This window comes from Sinocyclocheilus anshuiensis, unplaced genomic scaffold (assembly GCF_001515605.1).
Source record: "Sinocyclocheilus anshuiensis isolate Anshui unplaced genomic scaffold, SAMN03320099.WGS_v1.1 scaffold354, whole genome shotgun sequence".
Taxonomy (NCBI): domain Eukaryota; kingdom Metazoa; phylum Chordata; class Actinopteri; order Cypriniformes; family Cyprinidae; genus Sinocyclocheilus; species Sinocyclocheilus anshuiensis.
Genome location: NW_015544195.1, coordinates 699,026 through 717,172, shown reverse-complemented (window position 1 = coordinate 717,172; position 18,147 = coordinate 699,026). Strand labels below are relative to the sequence as shown.

At 38.5% G+C, this 18,147-nt stretch overlaps 1 protein-coding gene across 1 annotated transcript; it reads left to right on the top strand.

The window, feature by feature from the left end:
* Positions 1 to 525: 525 nt before the first annotated feature.
* Positions 526 to 3,834, top strand: LOC107696697 (iroquois-class homeodomain protein irx-5-like). The gene is made up of 3 exons (XM_016497157.1): positions 526 to 1,130; positions 2,155 to 2,560; positions 3,058 to 3,834. Exons 1-3 carry the CDS (start codon positions 891 to 893, stop codon positions 3,747 to 3,749), a joined length of 1,338 nt encoding a protein of 445 aa, XP_016352643.1. The 5' UTR covers positions 526 to 890; the 3' UTR covers positions 3,750 to 3,834.
* The last annotated feature ends 14,313 nt before the right edge of the window (positions 3,835 to 18,147 follow it).

The following is an 18,147-nucleotide window of genomic DNA, read 5'->3' as shown; positions in this document are numbered from 1 at the left end:
AAATGTTTCCCCCCCCCCCCCCAATAGCTAATTATAGCCTACAATGAGGCAATAAAATAGACTACCTACAAATTATCCATGATCATTTGCAAACGCATGACACTTCGAAAGTGACACCAAAACAAATCCGTGCTCAGCTGACTTAAGGTACGATGGATCACAGTCTGTCGCGCATTCTTAAAAAAAAAAGCTTGAATGAGCGACGAGAACACAAAAAAACAAGGAGAATGAAGAACTGCAAACAGTACTTGTAGCGTCTCCTGTCGTATTTGGCAAGCCGTCCCAAGATAACAGTCCATTTGTTATTAATCATGTGTGAAAATGAAGGATTCGTGTATTTAGAAAATGAGGAAAGTTGAAGTTGATGTACTGGCTCGCATGAGACCGCCATCCAGGGGCTGTAGCTGCTCAGTCTAAGGCATTGAGGCTTGTTAGGGACAAAAATAGGGGGATAGCGGGGGAGATTGTTAGTGAGTGCCAGGGTACGAATGTAGAGAGACTTCGATGACTACACCCCGAGAGGAGGAGCGAGAGGCTCATAGTAGGCGTCAGAATCCTCAATTTCCAACTTAGCATCCTGGCAGGACACTCTCCGAAGCAAAGCCCCATCCGAAAGCAAAAAACTTGTCCCGCGCGCTCGGCATGAGAGTCACAGCGCGCGCAGAGAGTGAGAGAGCGCCTCGAAAATCCGCGTGTGAGTCTGACAACGACTGATTAACGAGTGCGAAGTCTATGCATTCGTCGTTCTCTTTAATTTCCATCACTGCTATCTACGTGAGGAGGACGGGACGGAGGTCTGTTTACTCGGAACTCTATGAGCGAGCGCAAAGAGCGCGTGAGAGTTTGAGGGAGAAGAACTCAAGTGAGAAGGTTAAATTTGGATCTCCACCATGGCGTACCCGCAGGGCTACTTGTATCAGCCATCCGCCTCTTTGGCACTCTATTCGTGTCCTGCCTACAGTACAAGCGTGATATCGGGACCCCGGACAGAGGAGCTAGGGAGATCTTCCTCTGGCTCTGCTTTCGCTCCCTACGCCGGATCTACAGCGTTCACCAGCGCCTCGCCAGGCTACAATTCCCATCTCCCGTACAGCGCTGATGCGGCCGCTGCCACTTTCACTTCTTATGTGGTGAGTGCGCTATTCACGGTCTTATTTTTCTACTTTTAGAAGTTGCCGTATAATTTACTCTTTGTTGTAATGCATGTTGTGTTGCAATACTGAGACACACAGTAATCATTTGCGCAACATCTGCGGTTTTATCAATCAAATATGCATTCGCGGAATTTGGCTGGGTTTCATGACACTTTTAAATAAAATATATTGCAGTACAATTGTTTAAAACAACCAAAAAAATTACTCTTAAACAGACATTACAACAAAATGGCATTTGATAATTTTCTCTAGGCTACACCGTAAACAAAGCAATTAACTTCGAATTACAGAAATGCAAATAGAAAAACATACAAATATGATTTCGCGTATTTACTGAATTAAATAGGCCTATATATATATAGCCTACATAATTATTTTTGTTGTCATTTGTGGCAATACGACTTCCTCAGTTTGGTGGGCTGCAGGTGAGCAATTTTCCTGATATCAAAAGGAATACATTATCAGTTGTTCCCCATTTGTCCTTAACCATGTATTTAGTCAAATTGGCTACTTAAAGGAAACACGTTCTACCGGCTATTTAAATGTGAACTGCGTGCACGTAGGCCAGCGCTGGTCAATGCGTGTACAACACATTGTCAGATGACCCCACATAAAGCTGCAACTTCTAATTAGCTGGCTAATCTGAAAATAAATATTGTCAAAAGTCAGTTTAGCTGTCGAAGGGAGGTTTATGATCGTTAACAAAGAGGAGTGATTTTGGATGGAAAGTTGTGAAATTGGATTTCACAATAATTCTTGCTGAAGGGAATGAGGCAACTGACAAAATTTTAATGATAGAATACGTAGCCCCACGGCCTTGCGCTTTACTGTTTTGATTAATTAGATTTAAAGTGTGTACATGTGGCATGCATGTGTGTGAGCAAGAGTGTGTTTGTTTATGGTGTGTTTGCGTAAGTGATCTGTAACCGATCCACCATTGTGCGCAGGTGTCCATAAAGTGATCTTTTGCTAATAAAACCATTGGCTTGGCTCCTTGCAGAGCTCCCCGTATGACCACACGACAGGCATGGCCGGATCTATAGGGTATCATCCTTACGCTGCTCCCTTGGGCTCGTACCCGTATGGAGACCCAGCTTACCGCAAGAATGCTACCCGGGACGCCACAGCCACTTTGAAAGCTTGGCTTAGCGAGCACCGGAAAAACCCGTACCCCACCAAAGGCGAGAAGATTATGCTGGCCATCATCACGAAAATGACCCTCACTCAAGTGTCCACCTGGTTCGCCAACGCCAGGAGGAGGCTAAAGAAGGAGAACAAGATGACCTGGACCCCACGGAACCGGAGCGAAGACGAGGAGGAGGACGAAAACATTGATCTCGAGAAAAACGACGACGACGAGCCAAATAAGCCCACGGACAAGGGAGACTCCACAGACACAGAGGCAGGTCTGTGGAAAAATCATCAATTTTTCATCGCAGTCGTTTCCACTCCGGGCGCAAAATTGATTGCTGGTTAATGGTGGTATATTATTTATAATGGGAGAATTGCTTTAAATAATAATCACCTTGAACTCCTCTAATTTGACTTCTTATGGACTGAGAATTGCTGGTGACGTATGGTGTTTTGCACTTCATTTATCTCGAGCTGCATAATAAGGACACAGCTGGCGCACGGCATCTCATTTAGAGCTATAATAACACCAGCCATATTTTATTATTATTATTATTATTATCATTATTAAAAATAATAATAAATGTTAAATTACTTTTCCGTTGCACAGAAATAAATGTAATAATTTTTTTTTTTTTTTAAATTGTGAAACTAAGCATACACACCGGTTTAAAACGCATGCAATATTTATCTCTTTCTCAAAAATTATATATTATGTTATTGTCAACAAATTTTGTTTTATAAAATCTTTTTTTGTTTTTTTTACTTTCAGATCATAAACTCATCAACCCAGGGGAGCTACCATGCGACAGGTTTAAAGACGAGTCTCATGCTAAAGATCTTGATCCACCTTTGACAGACTCGGAATTAAAAGACACAGAGGAGAGGTCGGATTTGCTCGCCGAGCAAGCAAAACCCACCACCTCTTCTCCCTCCGTCCTACAGAGAGGGAATGATCTCATTACGCAAGAAAAGCCCTCAGAACCGGGCCACGCCGCGAGCACGGGGAACAGCAACGTAACGTCTGTTATTCATTCCCCCGCTTCGGCGCCCAAACCCAAACTCTGGTCTCTAGCTGAGATCGCCACGTCCTCGGACAGGTGCAAAGGGAGCAGTGAGGCTCCACAGGCCGGGGGGCTGGGTCAAAGCACAGTCATAGCCAGCGCTGCCTCGCCGACCCGGTCCTCCCCTCAGTGCCATCTCCCTAATAACACTGTCCTTTCTCGGCCTATTTACTACACGTCCCCTTTTTACCCGGGCTACACGAACTATAGCACTTTCGGACACCTCCACAGCAGCCACGGCACCAACACCAGCTCCACGGCACATTTCAATGGATTAAGCCAAACTGTTTTAAACAGAGCCGAGGCTCTGGTAAGAGAGAGCAAAGTAAGAAGCCAAACACAGGTAGATCTTTGTAAAGACTCACCTTATGAGCTAAAGAAAGGTATGTCAAACATTTAATACCGGATTCATCGCCAATCACACGGACATTTATTTATTATTTGTGGTTGCTTAAAGAAGAAGCAAAAGAAGACGCATTCTGATTTAAAAGAAAAAAAAATCCGAGGACAATTATTTTCTGAGTAAATGCTTATCCTCAAAATCTTAGTTTCTGAATGGTTAATCAAGAGGATGTAACTTCTAAGAATTGTCTTAAACTCTGCAGCCGCCTGAGTCTATTTGTATTAAAGACTAATGTGTATATTTAATGTAGCATTTTGTATTTAAAATGGACAATACACTATCTTTGAAGTAAATTATGGAAAAGAAAATGTGTGCAGCGATTGATTTGAGAGTTTGCATGCATGTTAATGAGAATTTGATGGCTGCACCATTTAAACGATATTAATTATTTGCGGATACGTGACATCATGACCGGACAGATAGACTGTTATTGCTAAACGCTGAAATGCCGAGTAACGCATAATACTTGGAATTAGCATGAACATACTGTTTCAGGATTTACCCCTAAAAAACAAGCAAGGGCGGCACATTTTGAAACTCGGGCGGTTTGGGAAAAGCTATATGAAGACGGGTCTCTCTATTTGTTGGTTGCTGTTAAGTTTTTCCCGATAGCATTCAGTCGGGGCAATGCTCATCTCTATTTTGCAAACAGAGAGATGCCTCGACGTATGAATATTGATATGACAACACCGGCAAAAGTGTCGAGCAGTCATTTAACCCAATTACATTCCAACCGCGTCGTGTTATATGCAAAGCACTCAGGTGGCGAACTCCAGTAATGAGTTCGATTTTATGCCAAATTTAGAACTCATTACAATTTCCTAGGCGTGGCAAAGTGGTTAGAGGCGCGCGGCGAAGCAGAGTGGGTCTGGGAGCATACTGCTCTGTTATATCATTAAATGGTAGGATAGGCTTAATAGTGCTTTGGATTATAGACGCTGATGGCTTTCAAGTGTGTAGCCAAGGTGCCGTGACAAGCAAATGTCCCCCTGGCATGGCCTGTCCCTTAGTACTGTCCTGCACCTCTACCCTCACCCGCAGGTAGGTGTCACACTTGCTCTTAATTTCGAGGGCTGACTCTTTAGGAGACTGTGAGCGAACCTTTTTCAAGAGGCACCGATAACCTGGAGTAACAGATTATAAATAAGGTTTAAAATGTTTATGTGCTTTAGCAATTACAGAAAGAGTTATCAAGATATAAATTCCCACGAAGAGACTGCAATTAAGATTAATAATAAATAAAGATTTCAACTGATTTGGTTATACATTTTAAGCTATTTCAGTCTCCAAATTACAACACAACAAATCCATAAATTATACAACTCTCTGGAACATAATTGAAAAAAATAAAAATAAAATAATTGTTAAAAAATATTTTGTCGTTCGTTATATGTGCAAATCAGTTGTATTATTTAACATGGTTCCATTAAATCTAATTATAATTATTACACAATATTAATATCATTAATAGAACTGCCTTTCAGTATCGAAGTATGACCTACTTAAAATGGACACGGACAATTACATTTTTAGCACATCCTCTACATAGGACTGATATTTTCAGCATTTCATCTAAAAAATATTGAATCGTTTGCATTTAATTATAACCAGAAATGTATAATAAAAATAATAATAATAATAAACGTGAGGACGGGAAGCGACTTGATTCAGTCGGAGGTCGTGTCATTAATCTCAATAGTTTACTTTGCGCACTCTAGTTGAAAAGTCCCCTGGGTTTCATTTAATTCCCCTGGCTCTAATGTCCTTCCCCGGCAGCAGAGCGGGTGAGGAGGGCAGCTATATTTAATCTCTCGGAGTGGGTTGGAGCTGCCGCTGCACCACATCGGCCGGCTAAATAGCATAATTATGTTTTTCTTTGCTGATCCCTCTAGGAGTTGAAGCATTCGATGCAATGCCCCGTGTGTGCATAAGCCCTTCTAGAAGTTTAAAAAGCAGCAATTTATATTCTCGAAGACACATGGTTACATTTTCCTCCCGAATTAATCTAATAAACATTCATTCGCCTGCATAGTTACATTTTTAGAAAATATCCTCTCTTCTAATGCTGATATGCCAGGACTAAATATTGAAATATCGATAATAATTTACGATCTCATTTTACGCATGATGGAAATCAATTGGATATTTCAACTGGACGGGGATTGTGTAAACGCTGATTTCTACGCCTATAGACACAATAGGGTGAGTCTTTTGAACACGCTGAAGATGCCTAATGTACTCTGTAAAGGTCGTGTGAACTTCAAATAAAATTGCATGGCTATAATGCAAAAATAAAACCTATATTTAACTTTAAGATGTTCAAAGGTCAATCACTAACACGTGACTTAAATCAGTGATTGTCTATTTTAATTTGCTGTGTTGAGGGTATAGGGTAATATATTATTATAACGAAAGACAATGGGATAGTGTTATTCAATCTTGTCGGTAATAGTTTTAGTCTGCAGCCTATATATTAAAATAGCCTATTTTAAACACAAGCTTCAATTATCTTCAGCGTGACACAATGTATTAATCCAGTAAGCTTTTAGATTCGGGTCCGCCGGTCCGTGCTTTTGTAAGAATGAATAACCGCACGAACTCCGTAATGATCCCATACGACTTTGTTCAACTTTTTTTCCCGCGTCTCTCTCTCTCTCTCTCTCTCTCTCTCTCTCTCTTCCAGTTGAATGGGTCTCAGTCTCATTGTTCGGAAGAGATCCACAGTCACTGTGTGTGCATGTCAAATGAGAGCAAGACCGTTCCCACGTGTAAAAAAAAGAGAGACTGAGACGAATCTAACTGATAGGTCAAATAAAGAAAGTATATGCTGAAATAAGATTTTAAAATGTAAATTTGCTGTTCTGCGAAGAAACTTTACCGCAGCTCTACAATAAGTAAAAGGAAAAGAGCAGCAAAAAGAGCAGTGTTACCAGAAACGACTTCATTTACGATATTCCTTAATAATATTAGGTGGGGCTGCGATGTCAACTCTAAAAATTAAATTAGCTTATTATTATTAGCCTATTGTTATCATTATTATTATTATTAATTGGTTATACACCTGGATTAATTTCACCTTAGTTTCTGAACAATAGGCTATATCGAACGAGGGTAGGGGAAAACGAAATTATAACGAAATTACTCCGACGAAATTAAAATAGCGTTTACTGCAATAATTCCCGAGCTGTTCAAAAATAGGCTACACTGGGAAAGCGAGTGTCGACAGGCCCCTTGTAACTATTTGCTTTCATTAGAAACGTGACATTAGCTTATTCACGCAGCAGGAAAAAGAAAATCTTATTCTCTGAGAAACTGGACAAACACAAATTGGAATAAATGGAGGGGAAAGTGAGACGAAAACAACCCAGCAAACTAATGATTTTTGGGCACATTTACATTAATGGGGAAATACAACGGGATTGGACATTTGAAACTGGAAACTTAATAAAACTGTACATATAAATATACATATTTTTAAAAAATAGCTATATATGTATGCATGCATTTTAGAAAGCCACGCACCCATAATCCCACAAAATCCCTTTCCTCTTTATAGGCTGCATTTCTAAATATTACAGCAATTGTCAGTAAAATTGTAGGGATAAAATGCAGAACTGATCCTCTAAAATTCAGTGTATAGTAAATATCCTCTGGGCATATTTCATAAACGTGTTTGCATATATCATGCAGCAACAGCGTTTCCACGCTTTACAACCTCACAAAACCAAGCACCAAATCAACATTTTTCTGAACAAGACTGTTGCATCTCTGCTTAATACATAATTATAAATATGAGTTTAAAACAGAAAATTTGATCTTAAAACATTCACGAGTAAAATTACACCTGCCACGTAATCGAGCAGTGAGAGACTCCAGAAAAACATGTAAAGTCAATGGCGTAATCAGAACCTGTTGATAAAAATAATCGCTAAATCACCGTTAAAATGTACCGGACCGTATTTCTGCATAATTTCGACAGTCCACCTGATAAGAGCTAACTACTACTTGATCCCTCCACACTAACACTACCCCAGCTGAGTCGAATCAAATTCAGCTCGAATGTGTAAAAGGACACCCATTTATTTGACCTGCTTTTAATATGCGCTGGGACATCTGTGCGAGGCAACAGAGCAAGTGTGGCCAAATTCAGAACTGTTTTTCTTCCCTCTCTGTCTCTCCTTGAAGTGAACAATATGTCGGTTGATTAGGGCTAGTCGGTTTAGAAAAATAGAGAGACGAGAACATTTGTCGAAAGAAATTGGTCGACATTGGTCGAAAGAAAAGCTGTTTTTTAAAAGCGGACAAAAATAATCGCAAAAACTGATCGTGCCTGAATTTTTTTTTTCCTTCTAAACATCATCCTCACCCTCGATTAAGAAACTGAAGTGGAGTGGCCTCTTCAGTACGGCATGATGGGAATACCTCCTCCCTTTTATTTAATCATCCAATCCCACTGAGGAACCTCTTAATTAATTATGGGTGCTAAAAATCCACACCAGCTGTTTCTCTCGTACTCTCTCTTCACTCCGGGGCGAAGAGTGTGACGCGGCCATGGGGCGTAATTTTCACAAATTAGCCCATTTTCTCCCCCAAAAATCGAGCTCCTGTCAGGATTGTTCTGACGTAGCCTATATCATTTCGCGGGCTCCAACGGCAAGCAGACGAGGGGGGAAGGAGAAGTAAAGAGCGGCTTTTCGGCACGGCCTATTCGACACATATAAATCGTTCGCGTTAAAGGAACATTTTGGATAGGCAGACGCACATTGTAAATTGAGCCAGATGAAGTGACAGGCTGTGATTTACTGCTATTTACCCCCACTTTAGCCTAGACTTCACCCACTGTTCTCCTATTGCCCGCGTGCGGCTCTCTGGGGAGAGATTACACGTGTCATTTTCAGCTTTCTGATGTTTTAAGTGAAACCTCGGTTTTTATTTTTTTGTAACGTTAACGAAGAATAATCACCCGAGCGCTTTTGTGACGCATATTATGGAAATAATAAATAGGCTAAATTGTTGGTTAATTCAGAAGAGACAATAAAAGTAAAAGCACATATTTTTATCTGCGCTCTTTTAAAGCTGAAATGTAATAATATGAGCAGAACTGTCATTGGTGGATTTAATAAATTAAAACACATTAACTTAAAAACTTCACTCATAAGCATTTACACACAGAGACACATGTTGGTAGCCTATACTGTGGTTTAAGGGGACTCTAGGTGTAATGGCTTTTCTACTGTACAAACTATTTTCTATTCCCCTACACCAACCATACCCCTAAACCTTCCCTCACAGGAAATGTTCTGCATTTTTAAATTTTCAACCAAAAATAAAAAAAATAAAACCACCATTTAGTATGTTATTAAACTTTTTGAATTACAGGAAAACAAGAAGTGGCATATCCCATGTCATGTATACAAATTTGTGTCTTCATAAACCATGGGTGCGTGCACACACACGCATGTATATATATATATATATATATATATATATATATATATGAAATATTTTAGATTAAATCACATATCAAATTTAAGACAACTTTAAACTGATCTCCTTTCTAATCTCCAGCTCCAGAGACTGGGTGTTACCTCTCCTTCACCTGTCCAACTACACTATTACATTACCAAATTAAATTTACATCAAAGACAATCAGTATCACAAAAACCAGAGCATATTTAATGTGTATTTATTATTTAATGTGCATAATAACAACAACATTCAGAAAATATATCTGGACAATCCATTCATTTCCTGTGATATAGCATTTGACATTAAAAAAAATAAATAAATAAATAAACCTTTACTAAAAACTTTAAAACAACTTTAGCATTGTGCATGACGTTCACTTTCACAATAATTGTTTAATTATCATGAAAGTGAAAAGTGACGTGACATGTGGCCAAGTATGGTGACCCGTACTTGGAATTAGTGCTCTGCATTTAACCCATCCAAAGTGCACACACACAGCAGTGAACACACACACACCGTGAACACACACCAGTGGGCAGCCATTTTTGCTGCGGCGCCCGGGGAGCAGTTGGGGGTTCAGTGTCTTGCTCAAGGGCACCTCAGTCGTGGTATTGAAGGTGGGAGAGAGCGCTGTACATTCACTCCCGCTGTACATTCACTCCCCCCACCTACAATCCCTGCCGGTACGAGACTCGAACCCGCAACCTTTGGGTTACGAGTCCGACTCTCTAACCATTAGGCCACGACTTCCCCCAAAAATCATGTTTTCTCTGTTTACCTGTCACTACTATTAATGGTAAGCACATGTAATATGAATTATCAGCCCCATCGAAAGGCGAAGCCACACAAGGATGGAAACATTTCGTTTTAATTCAGATTTAAACACTTTTTTCCACTACAAGGAAAGAAAACGGGGACAGTTTTCAACACATTAGGCTCAAGTCCTAAGAGTCCCACAGCACCACTTTGCCTAGATAAGCAGCTAGTATTATTACATTCTTAATGGTTCAGATTAAGATTGATGAACTGTTTTCTTTTGGGCACTACACAGGGTCCACGAGAACGGGGGGAGAGGAGAGGGGGACGGAGGAAAGAGGGGATGAAGGGAGGTCTACAAGCTGCCTGTTTATTTACATTTGGCCTTTTTAAATGATCCCTTTCTTCTAGACATCTGTTCCACATTATGACACTGATATTTAGCCTAATGGCTGTTCTGATGCACTGCTCTGTGAGATAGCAGGAGTAAGCGGCCATTATCTGCAGCCCACCTGGGGAAGAAAGCCAAGCCTGATGATGGAAGTTATGCAGGAGAATGAGGGGCAATCATCTTTTTCTTTTTCTTTTTTTTTTTGGGTGAAAGAAGCTGACCAGTTTTTCACAGAGAGTTTTCCCTCTCCCAGGCTGATGGATGCAAATGTAAGCTCTGTAATTGGATCAGTTCCCCAGATACAGATAAATGGCTGCTGCTTTACTGGGGTTATTTTGAGCTATGTGAAGACAGCAGTGTGTCTCTATGTGTGTGTGTGTGTGTGTTTAGGCAACATTAATGAGAAGGAGTTGAGACACGCTTTACTCAGTCACAACACTGTGCCTGGACCTACTGTACACATTCACACACTAAATGAGGAGGAGACAGCACTGCCCTGTGACTGTTTTCTTTCAGGCTCTTCACAGGGTGTTGAACCCACACATGCCAATTAAGAGAAGGCAATGGCTGATGATGTACAACCAACAATTAACAAATGTCAGGACACAAAAAAACAAAAAAATGGCATTAAAATCCCTCCGGCAAGCCCAAATACAGGTATTTCAAAAATCCATTCACCGAACAGATCATAAAAAGTGTAATACATTTTCATGAAATGATTCCTTAAAAGGACAGTTCCCCCACAAAATTTAATCCTGTTGTCATTTACTCGAAATCGTTCAAAATCATATAACTATTTTTTCTGCGGTATGCAAAAGAAGACATTTTGAAGAATGTTTAGAATTTTTTTTTTCTTTTGGTCCATATAATGAAAGTTGGTGGGGACCCCCTTGACTTTATTAGGAAGTACTAAAAAAATAAACAAATGATGTTTGGAATGACATGAGAATTTCATTTTTGGGTGAACTGTATCTTTAAAATATTGTTGTTTTGTCTGTCCACTGTCTCTACAGTATATCCACCTTATTTTGCTTATTTTAAGCTATTTACTGGGAATGTGCGAGACTTCTGATTCATCAGCTGTCATAAGTAAACACCTAGAAGAATGTTTTGCGCTACAAAAATAAATAATATAACAAATACCAATATCAAGCAGCATAACAGACCGTTTTTGTATAAATAAAATAACTTAAAGCGGATGACACAGGAAGACTTGTACATTCAAGTTACAAATGGTCGCACCCTTTCTTATGTTAAAAACAGTTGAACATGTCAGTGGCTTTCTGTCTTACTGACAACTGAGTATCTTTGTTCTTTTCCATTCATTTGCTAAACACCTTCTAAACTGAGTATTTTGGTTGCGCGCCAACTGAGAGAGTGTTGGCTAGCTCTCTGATTAGCAGTGTGCTTTACAGCCAAGCGGAATAGGTAATCTCATCAGCGAGGCTTTTTCAACTGATAAAACACCAACTGTGGCCTCCCTTCAACCTCCCGTGCTGGGGCTCGTCTGCACGCTAACAGGACCCTGCCAAATATATTAATACCTGTTACACTGCAGCAAAGGGGGCAAGCCTCAGCCCAGGCTCAAATAATCGATTGACCTCATTTTCGATGAAGGCGCCATTTCCAGTCTGAGAAGTAATTCTCTGGCAGAGAATGCCAGAGCCATCTGGGCAAGATAGGTGTAGTGTGGCATGATTTCACCTGCCTGCCAAACACAGAGCAAAGGGGCCACAGTACAACATTGTGCTACAGAACACAGGAGAGATTTCAACACAAGCTCATTTCAGTCTGATTACCATTCAGGTGAGCCCTGGCAATGGCGGTCACAAAAAAAAACAAAAACAGTGCTTTTAAGGTACATTTTCTTTTCAGGCTAACAAGGATTCACATTCTATGTCGAATGACTAGGTTTTGATAAATGGAATTGTTTACCTAAAATTTTAAATGGTCTTTTTTTTTTTTTTTCATCATCCATACAATGACAGTCAATGGGGACTCCTACTGTTTTGGACTCCACTCAGTTTCATTGAATGAACAGTTTCCAAAATATCTACTTTTATGTTCCACAGATAAACTATGTTTGCAAGTTACTGAACATTTATGAATGTTTTGTGTGTGTGAGCTGAAGTTGATGCTGTTGCTCACCCTTAGAGCATCACTTCAGATTTTGTCTGGATCTGATTTATTAGCTTGTCAGGGGAAGCATTGTTGGAGAAGGCAATCAAAAAGCACTTACCTAGCCCCAACTAAAATGAACACTTTTTCACTAGCTAATTTCTGCTACTCCCATGGAGGGGTTGGCAACTTGTTTGATGAGGCATAAAACGATGATAAATGAATTTATTGCTCCACTAATCGTCAAACAGTGGTAGTATATACTTCTTTTCTGATAACACATTGCATAGATCTGTCGTCATTCATGGATGGGCAGGGGGACTAGTTTTTACCCCCCTTAACCTATCTGACCCCAGGTCAGTGTGTGTGGAACTGAGCCTGCGCCAGTGGAGAAGCAAGACAAAGGACAGTTTAATAGGAGGTTAAACTGGAAACAGGAGTGAACTCCTTGCTTTGAGGGACACAAGCTCTCAACTTTCAGTCTCTGATCAGTGTGTGGGAAAAGACAGAAGTAATCAGATATCCACCCCTCTCTTTCTTTTTCTCTCTCTTCACCCTCACTTTTTTTTTCTGCCAACCATCTCCAAAGACAAGAGCGCCCCAAACATAGAAAAAAAGACACTACTAAATTGAAGTTAACAAAAGCAACAAAACAAACAACATACAATTTTTCATTCTGTGAAATATAAGGGGATATTATTAGAAATATTCCACTAGTTTATTAATTTAAGCAGCCATTCTGAATCCCAACAATGATTAATGACCTTCAGGGGGTATGTTAGCGGTCGCCATGGGGTCAAAAGCATTTCTGCATATTTGTTAAATAATCCCTTCACCCTTCCGATGCCCCCCCTCTATCAGCTCTTGCACAAATTGGAGCCTAATATAATAATAATAATAATAATAATAAAAAAATATATTTTTATTAATCTGAAAAAGTGTGGGGAAAAGTTAGTATTGTTTTTATTATTATTACTACTACTATTACTAATAATAATAATAATAATAATAATAACGAAATAATAGTTAACTAAAGCTCAAAGACACTAACATTTTTCAGAATTAAAAATGTAAAAATGTAATTTAATAATACATTTTTTTTCAATATTTGTCAAAATTACTACGCTTTATTGTAAAGCTTTTTGATATAGAAAAAAAAAGACTATTTTCTTTCAGCCAAGGAAAGGCAAGAATGCACTGGCACATATTTCTCCCCACCGGTCCTCTTGCTCTCCCTTCTTTTTTTGTCTCATTCTTTCCCTCCCTCTATTTCTACAAATAAAACTAATTAGATCAGTGCTTTAAATATGCCGAAGCACTCAGCATCAAACAGCAAATGCAATTACAGAAGGAATATGTATGGATGGAATATGTACAGTAACTACTACATAAGTGTCAAATATGATACTGAATAAGCTCAACAATAAAAGAGTCGCAAGACACAGGTTATATGACGTGTGCTTTTTTCGAACATCGGTGTCATCAATCTGTCAAACTGTCAACTATGTGATGGTTTTACTGAAACAGTTTCTCTGTAAATCTAATCTACATTGACCTGACTTTACAGACTGTTGCATTCAGTGTTAAATGTTAGCGCTTACAGCTTTTTAAATATAAATTTGCTCCAGAGTCTGGTCCTTTTATACTGTCACTTGCTACAGAGAAAGACGGGCAGAGGATTGTGATCATGATAACCTCATTCACAGTGATGGTCGATATAAAGTGCATTTGTCAAGAATGAGAGAGGTGGAGAAAGAGGAAGTTAGGAAGAAGAAAGAGAAAACATTAAGATTTACTAAGCACAGGCTGATATTACTTTAATTCTTTTACTTTTATTCACATACTGACTGAAACCTAATCTGTGGAATCCGAATAAGCAGACAACTCAAATAAATTGTTAATAAACATCCTAATCTGACTAAAGGAGGGTGGCTATTAAAGATTGAATCATCAGACTGAGATATAGCGTTAAAAATTATCTTTTTAAACAAGCGTTTTGCTTGACAATCCATTTCAATTTTCCAAACAGTGAGAATATGAGTAGTGTTATTTAATGCTGTGTGTCTATTCAGCTGTAACTGTGCCAAAACTCACTACAACTTCTAATTCAAAATATAGCTCTCTTACAAGGGACCAATTCTCTGCTGAAAAACGATGTGAAATGTAGATTCAAGGAGTTGAATTACTGAAATAAATGAACTTTTCCACGACATTCTAATTTATTGAGATGCACCTGTAGCTTTTATTGACTTGAGTTTGACTGTATTTGTAAATCTTGAATGCATGTTTCTTGCACATTGGTGAGAAAGATTTGCAGCTATAAATATTAAGCATAATAGTTATTAAATTCTTGCTTAATTTAGATGAGATAAAAACTCCAAACACACACACACACTCCATTACTTCTAGAAATAATGACATATCTCCCCTGTCCTTGACCTGTAGACTGACTCGGCCCAAATGTAGCCCGTTCATTAGTGTTTTTGCCTGACATTAGTTTATACATCACAAGTATTGACACACATATAAAAAAACCCATACATGTCATACACTAAGAGGGCTCAGCGCCTATGAAGATCTCCATTATAACACATGCGCACAAACCCTATCACTTGAATAGCTCAATACTGGGCAGGTTTTGGCTGATTTATGAGCCAGATTGTGGGGGTAAATCACTGAACATTTATTAGGCTGTGTAATATGCATATGGTGAGTCGGCCTTAGTTTGGGTGCGTAATTGCTTTGATGTGGGCTATTAAGACTAAGAGCATATGATTTTAGTGTCTGCCCTATATTATTAACAATGATTACGATGATCAATGCATATGATTTGTATGTCGCTGGTCATTGATCGGATACAGGAGTCGTTGCCCTTCCCTGAAGGAGCTTTATAATGTCACCTACATTAGAGAAGGATATAGAGCAAGAGACAGAGGACAGGCTGTACACTCATTTTAACCCTTTGTTGCAGAATTTATTCAATCAAAAAGGAAAAATAACTAGAATCTAGAAAAAAAAATGGAATATAATCAATCCCGGCATTGTATTTTAAGAGTGTTACACATCTGACAACTAATAGATACCATGCATTAAGGGTTGTAATTAGTGCTGTCAAACGATTAATCGCGATTAATGGCATCCAAAATAAAAGTTTTTGTTTGCATAATATATGTGTGTGTACTGTGTATATTTATTATGTATATATAAATACACACACACACAGTATATATTTAGAACATATTTACATATATTTAAATGTCTATATTTATATTCATATAATTTATATTATAAATACATATATTTAATATATAAAAATAGCATATTTTTCTGAAATATATACATGCACGTGTGTGTATTTATATATACATAATAAATATACACACATTACACACATGTATATTATGCAAACAAAAACAGCACTAGTTGTAATGTAAGCCAATAGCAGTTTACAGGGAAGCAAATAAGATACAAATAACTATTACTGCATGAAATTGCTGTAAAATAAAGTACTGCAATAAATTATACATATATCTCATACACACAAAGTATATATGATACTGCATTAAACTGTTTAATTCAAATATTTAACTCAAAGTTGCATTTTTATTTATTTTTTTTTAATTAGTCTAACAAATAGTCTTATACTGAAAAGACATTTAGGCCCAATGAACAAATATCCTTTAGTGCACGGTGTTAACTATAGTTGACAGATGCAGAATAATGGACATCAAGCATTAGAGGGCTATAACAATAATAGAATAGAAAGTAGAATTTGCCATGTAAACAGTATTATATGATTAAACTGACATTAAACTGAAAAATGTTTTGAAACAAGCATAACTGAATAATATATAACCTGTCTTATGTTCAGACCTTGTGGGGGTAAAACTGAGCATGTATTACTGTATGTGTAATAATGTAATACGCATATGGAGAGTATATATGTCCAAACACTTTTGCGGTCACTGCAAGTACACAGAATATGAATGACAACCCATGAAAGCATCTCAGCATATTTTCATATTCCGAAAAGAAAAAAGACAGTGGTCAGGTTTTTGCAGTTCATGTAAACACAGGCAGTGTTTACAAAGGCCACACACACTGGGATTGTCTGGGTGTCTGTCTCACATACTGTGAGACAGTTTGTTTTTTAATGCAGACAATGCAAACACTTTTGCGGTCACTGCAAACACAGAGAATATGAATGACAACCCATGAAAGCATCTCAGCACATTTTCATATTTAGAAAAAAAAAGAGACAGTAGTCAAGTTTTTGCAGTTCGTGTAAACACAGTCAGTGTTCACAAAGGCCACACACACTGGGATTGTCTGGTTGTCTGTTTGTTTTTTTAATGCAGACAATGTTCAAATCTGTCTGACTCTTGGTGTCTCCCCAAGGGCATCCTTCAAGAAACAACATGTGCAGAGATGTGCATTCAAGAGCTTTTCCAATATCATTGCAATCTCTCATGGTAACACTGCAATACGTTTGTTATATATATATATATATATATATATTAAGGCACAGCATACGAATAAAATTGTTGGTAAACTTTCTAATCATGGGAAATCATCCTAGCACTCCCACCCACAGTATGCAGACTTAAAACGAAAAACGTTTGCAACAAGCAGTGTTAAAAAAAAAGCCATATTGTTTTGGCTTTAAAAACATGTGCACACTGATCTAAAAGACGCTACAAGCCACCTGGTAAGACTGTGAAGACATCTTTTGTGTCATTTTCTAAGGCTATACAGCTTAAAGCATGATTAATAAACTTGGCTGTCAGAATAATTAATATTCAATGAAGCCAGCACGGATGTCTGCAGGATGATGTGGCTTCAGAAGAGATAGGCCTGAACAGGGAAGCCCTCTGGAAAATTCCTTTACATCACACACTCTTTTCACATCTGCTGCATGTTTTGAGCATTTCACTGAGTGAGATTTTGACAGACACAACAAGAATGACACCTCTATGTTCCCTCCCAATCCAACTCTTACACAGATGAAGAAGAGGATAAGAGAGAGCGACATTTCTGAAGAAAAGGTGCAAACTACTTCAACTGTTTTGGAAATACAAGGCCATGATATGTGAGCCGTGTTCACAGATTATACTCATAAATGTGTTTGTTCTTCAGTAATAATTCAAAATGGTTGCTGGGGAAAAGGTTGCATTTAAATACGTTAGTGTTGTTATATTAACATGGATTAACATTTTATTACTGTGATATGTGCATCTCTCTCTTTCTCTCATTCTCTCTCTGGCAGTTTTATCAAAGTACCTATGTTAGACACGGCTGCTGGGGGACCTATTAGCAGGCAATGCTGTGTAATCAATAAAGAACACATCAGAGAAAGAGAAGGAGAGAGAAAGATTAGTTTCAGCTTACTAGCTTCATTAGTAAACTCACACTCAGGTCATGACTTGCTGGTTATTCCCATCACTTTTATGTTGCCTGGATCAGAGTTACAGCCCTTTCAGAAATGCACTCTGCACTATACACTCTTAAAAATAAAGGTGCTTCAAAAGGTTTTTCAAGCGATGGCATAGAAGAACCATTTTTGGTTCCACAAAGAACCATTCAGTCAAAGGTTCTTTAAAGAACCATCTCTTTCTTGCGTTTTTGTAATCTGAAGAACCTTCTTTCGCCACAAAGAACCTT

Bases quoted from the DNA above. Each gene is read 5' to 3' on its own strand.
- LOC107696697 (XM_016497157.1), top strand. From the start codon at position 891: ATGGCGTACCCGCAGGGCTACTTGTATCAGCCATCCGCCTCTTTGGCA. The intron at 1,131-2,154 runs GTGAGTGCGCTA...GGCTCCTTGCAG, and splicing joins CCACTTTCACTTCTTATGTG to AGCTCCCCGTATGACCACAC. The intron at 2,561-3,057 runs GTCTGTGGAAAA...TTTTACTTTCAG, and splicing joins CTCCACAGACACAGAGGCAG to ATCATAAACTCATCAACCCA.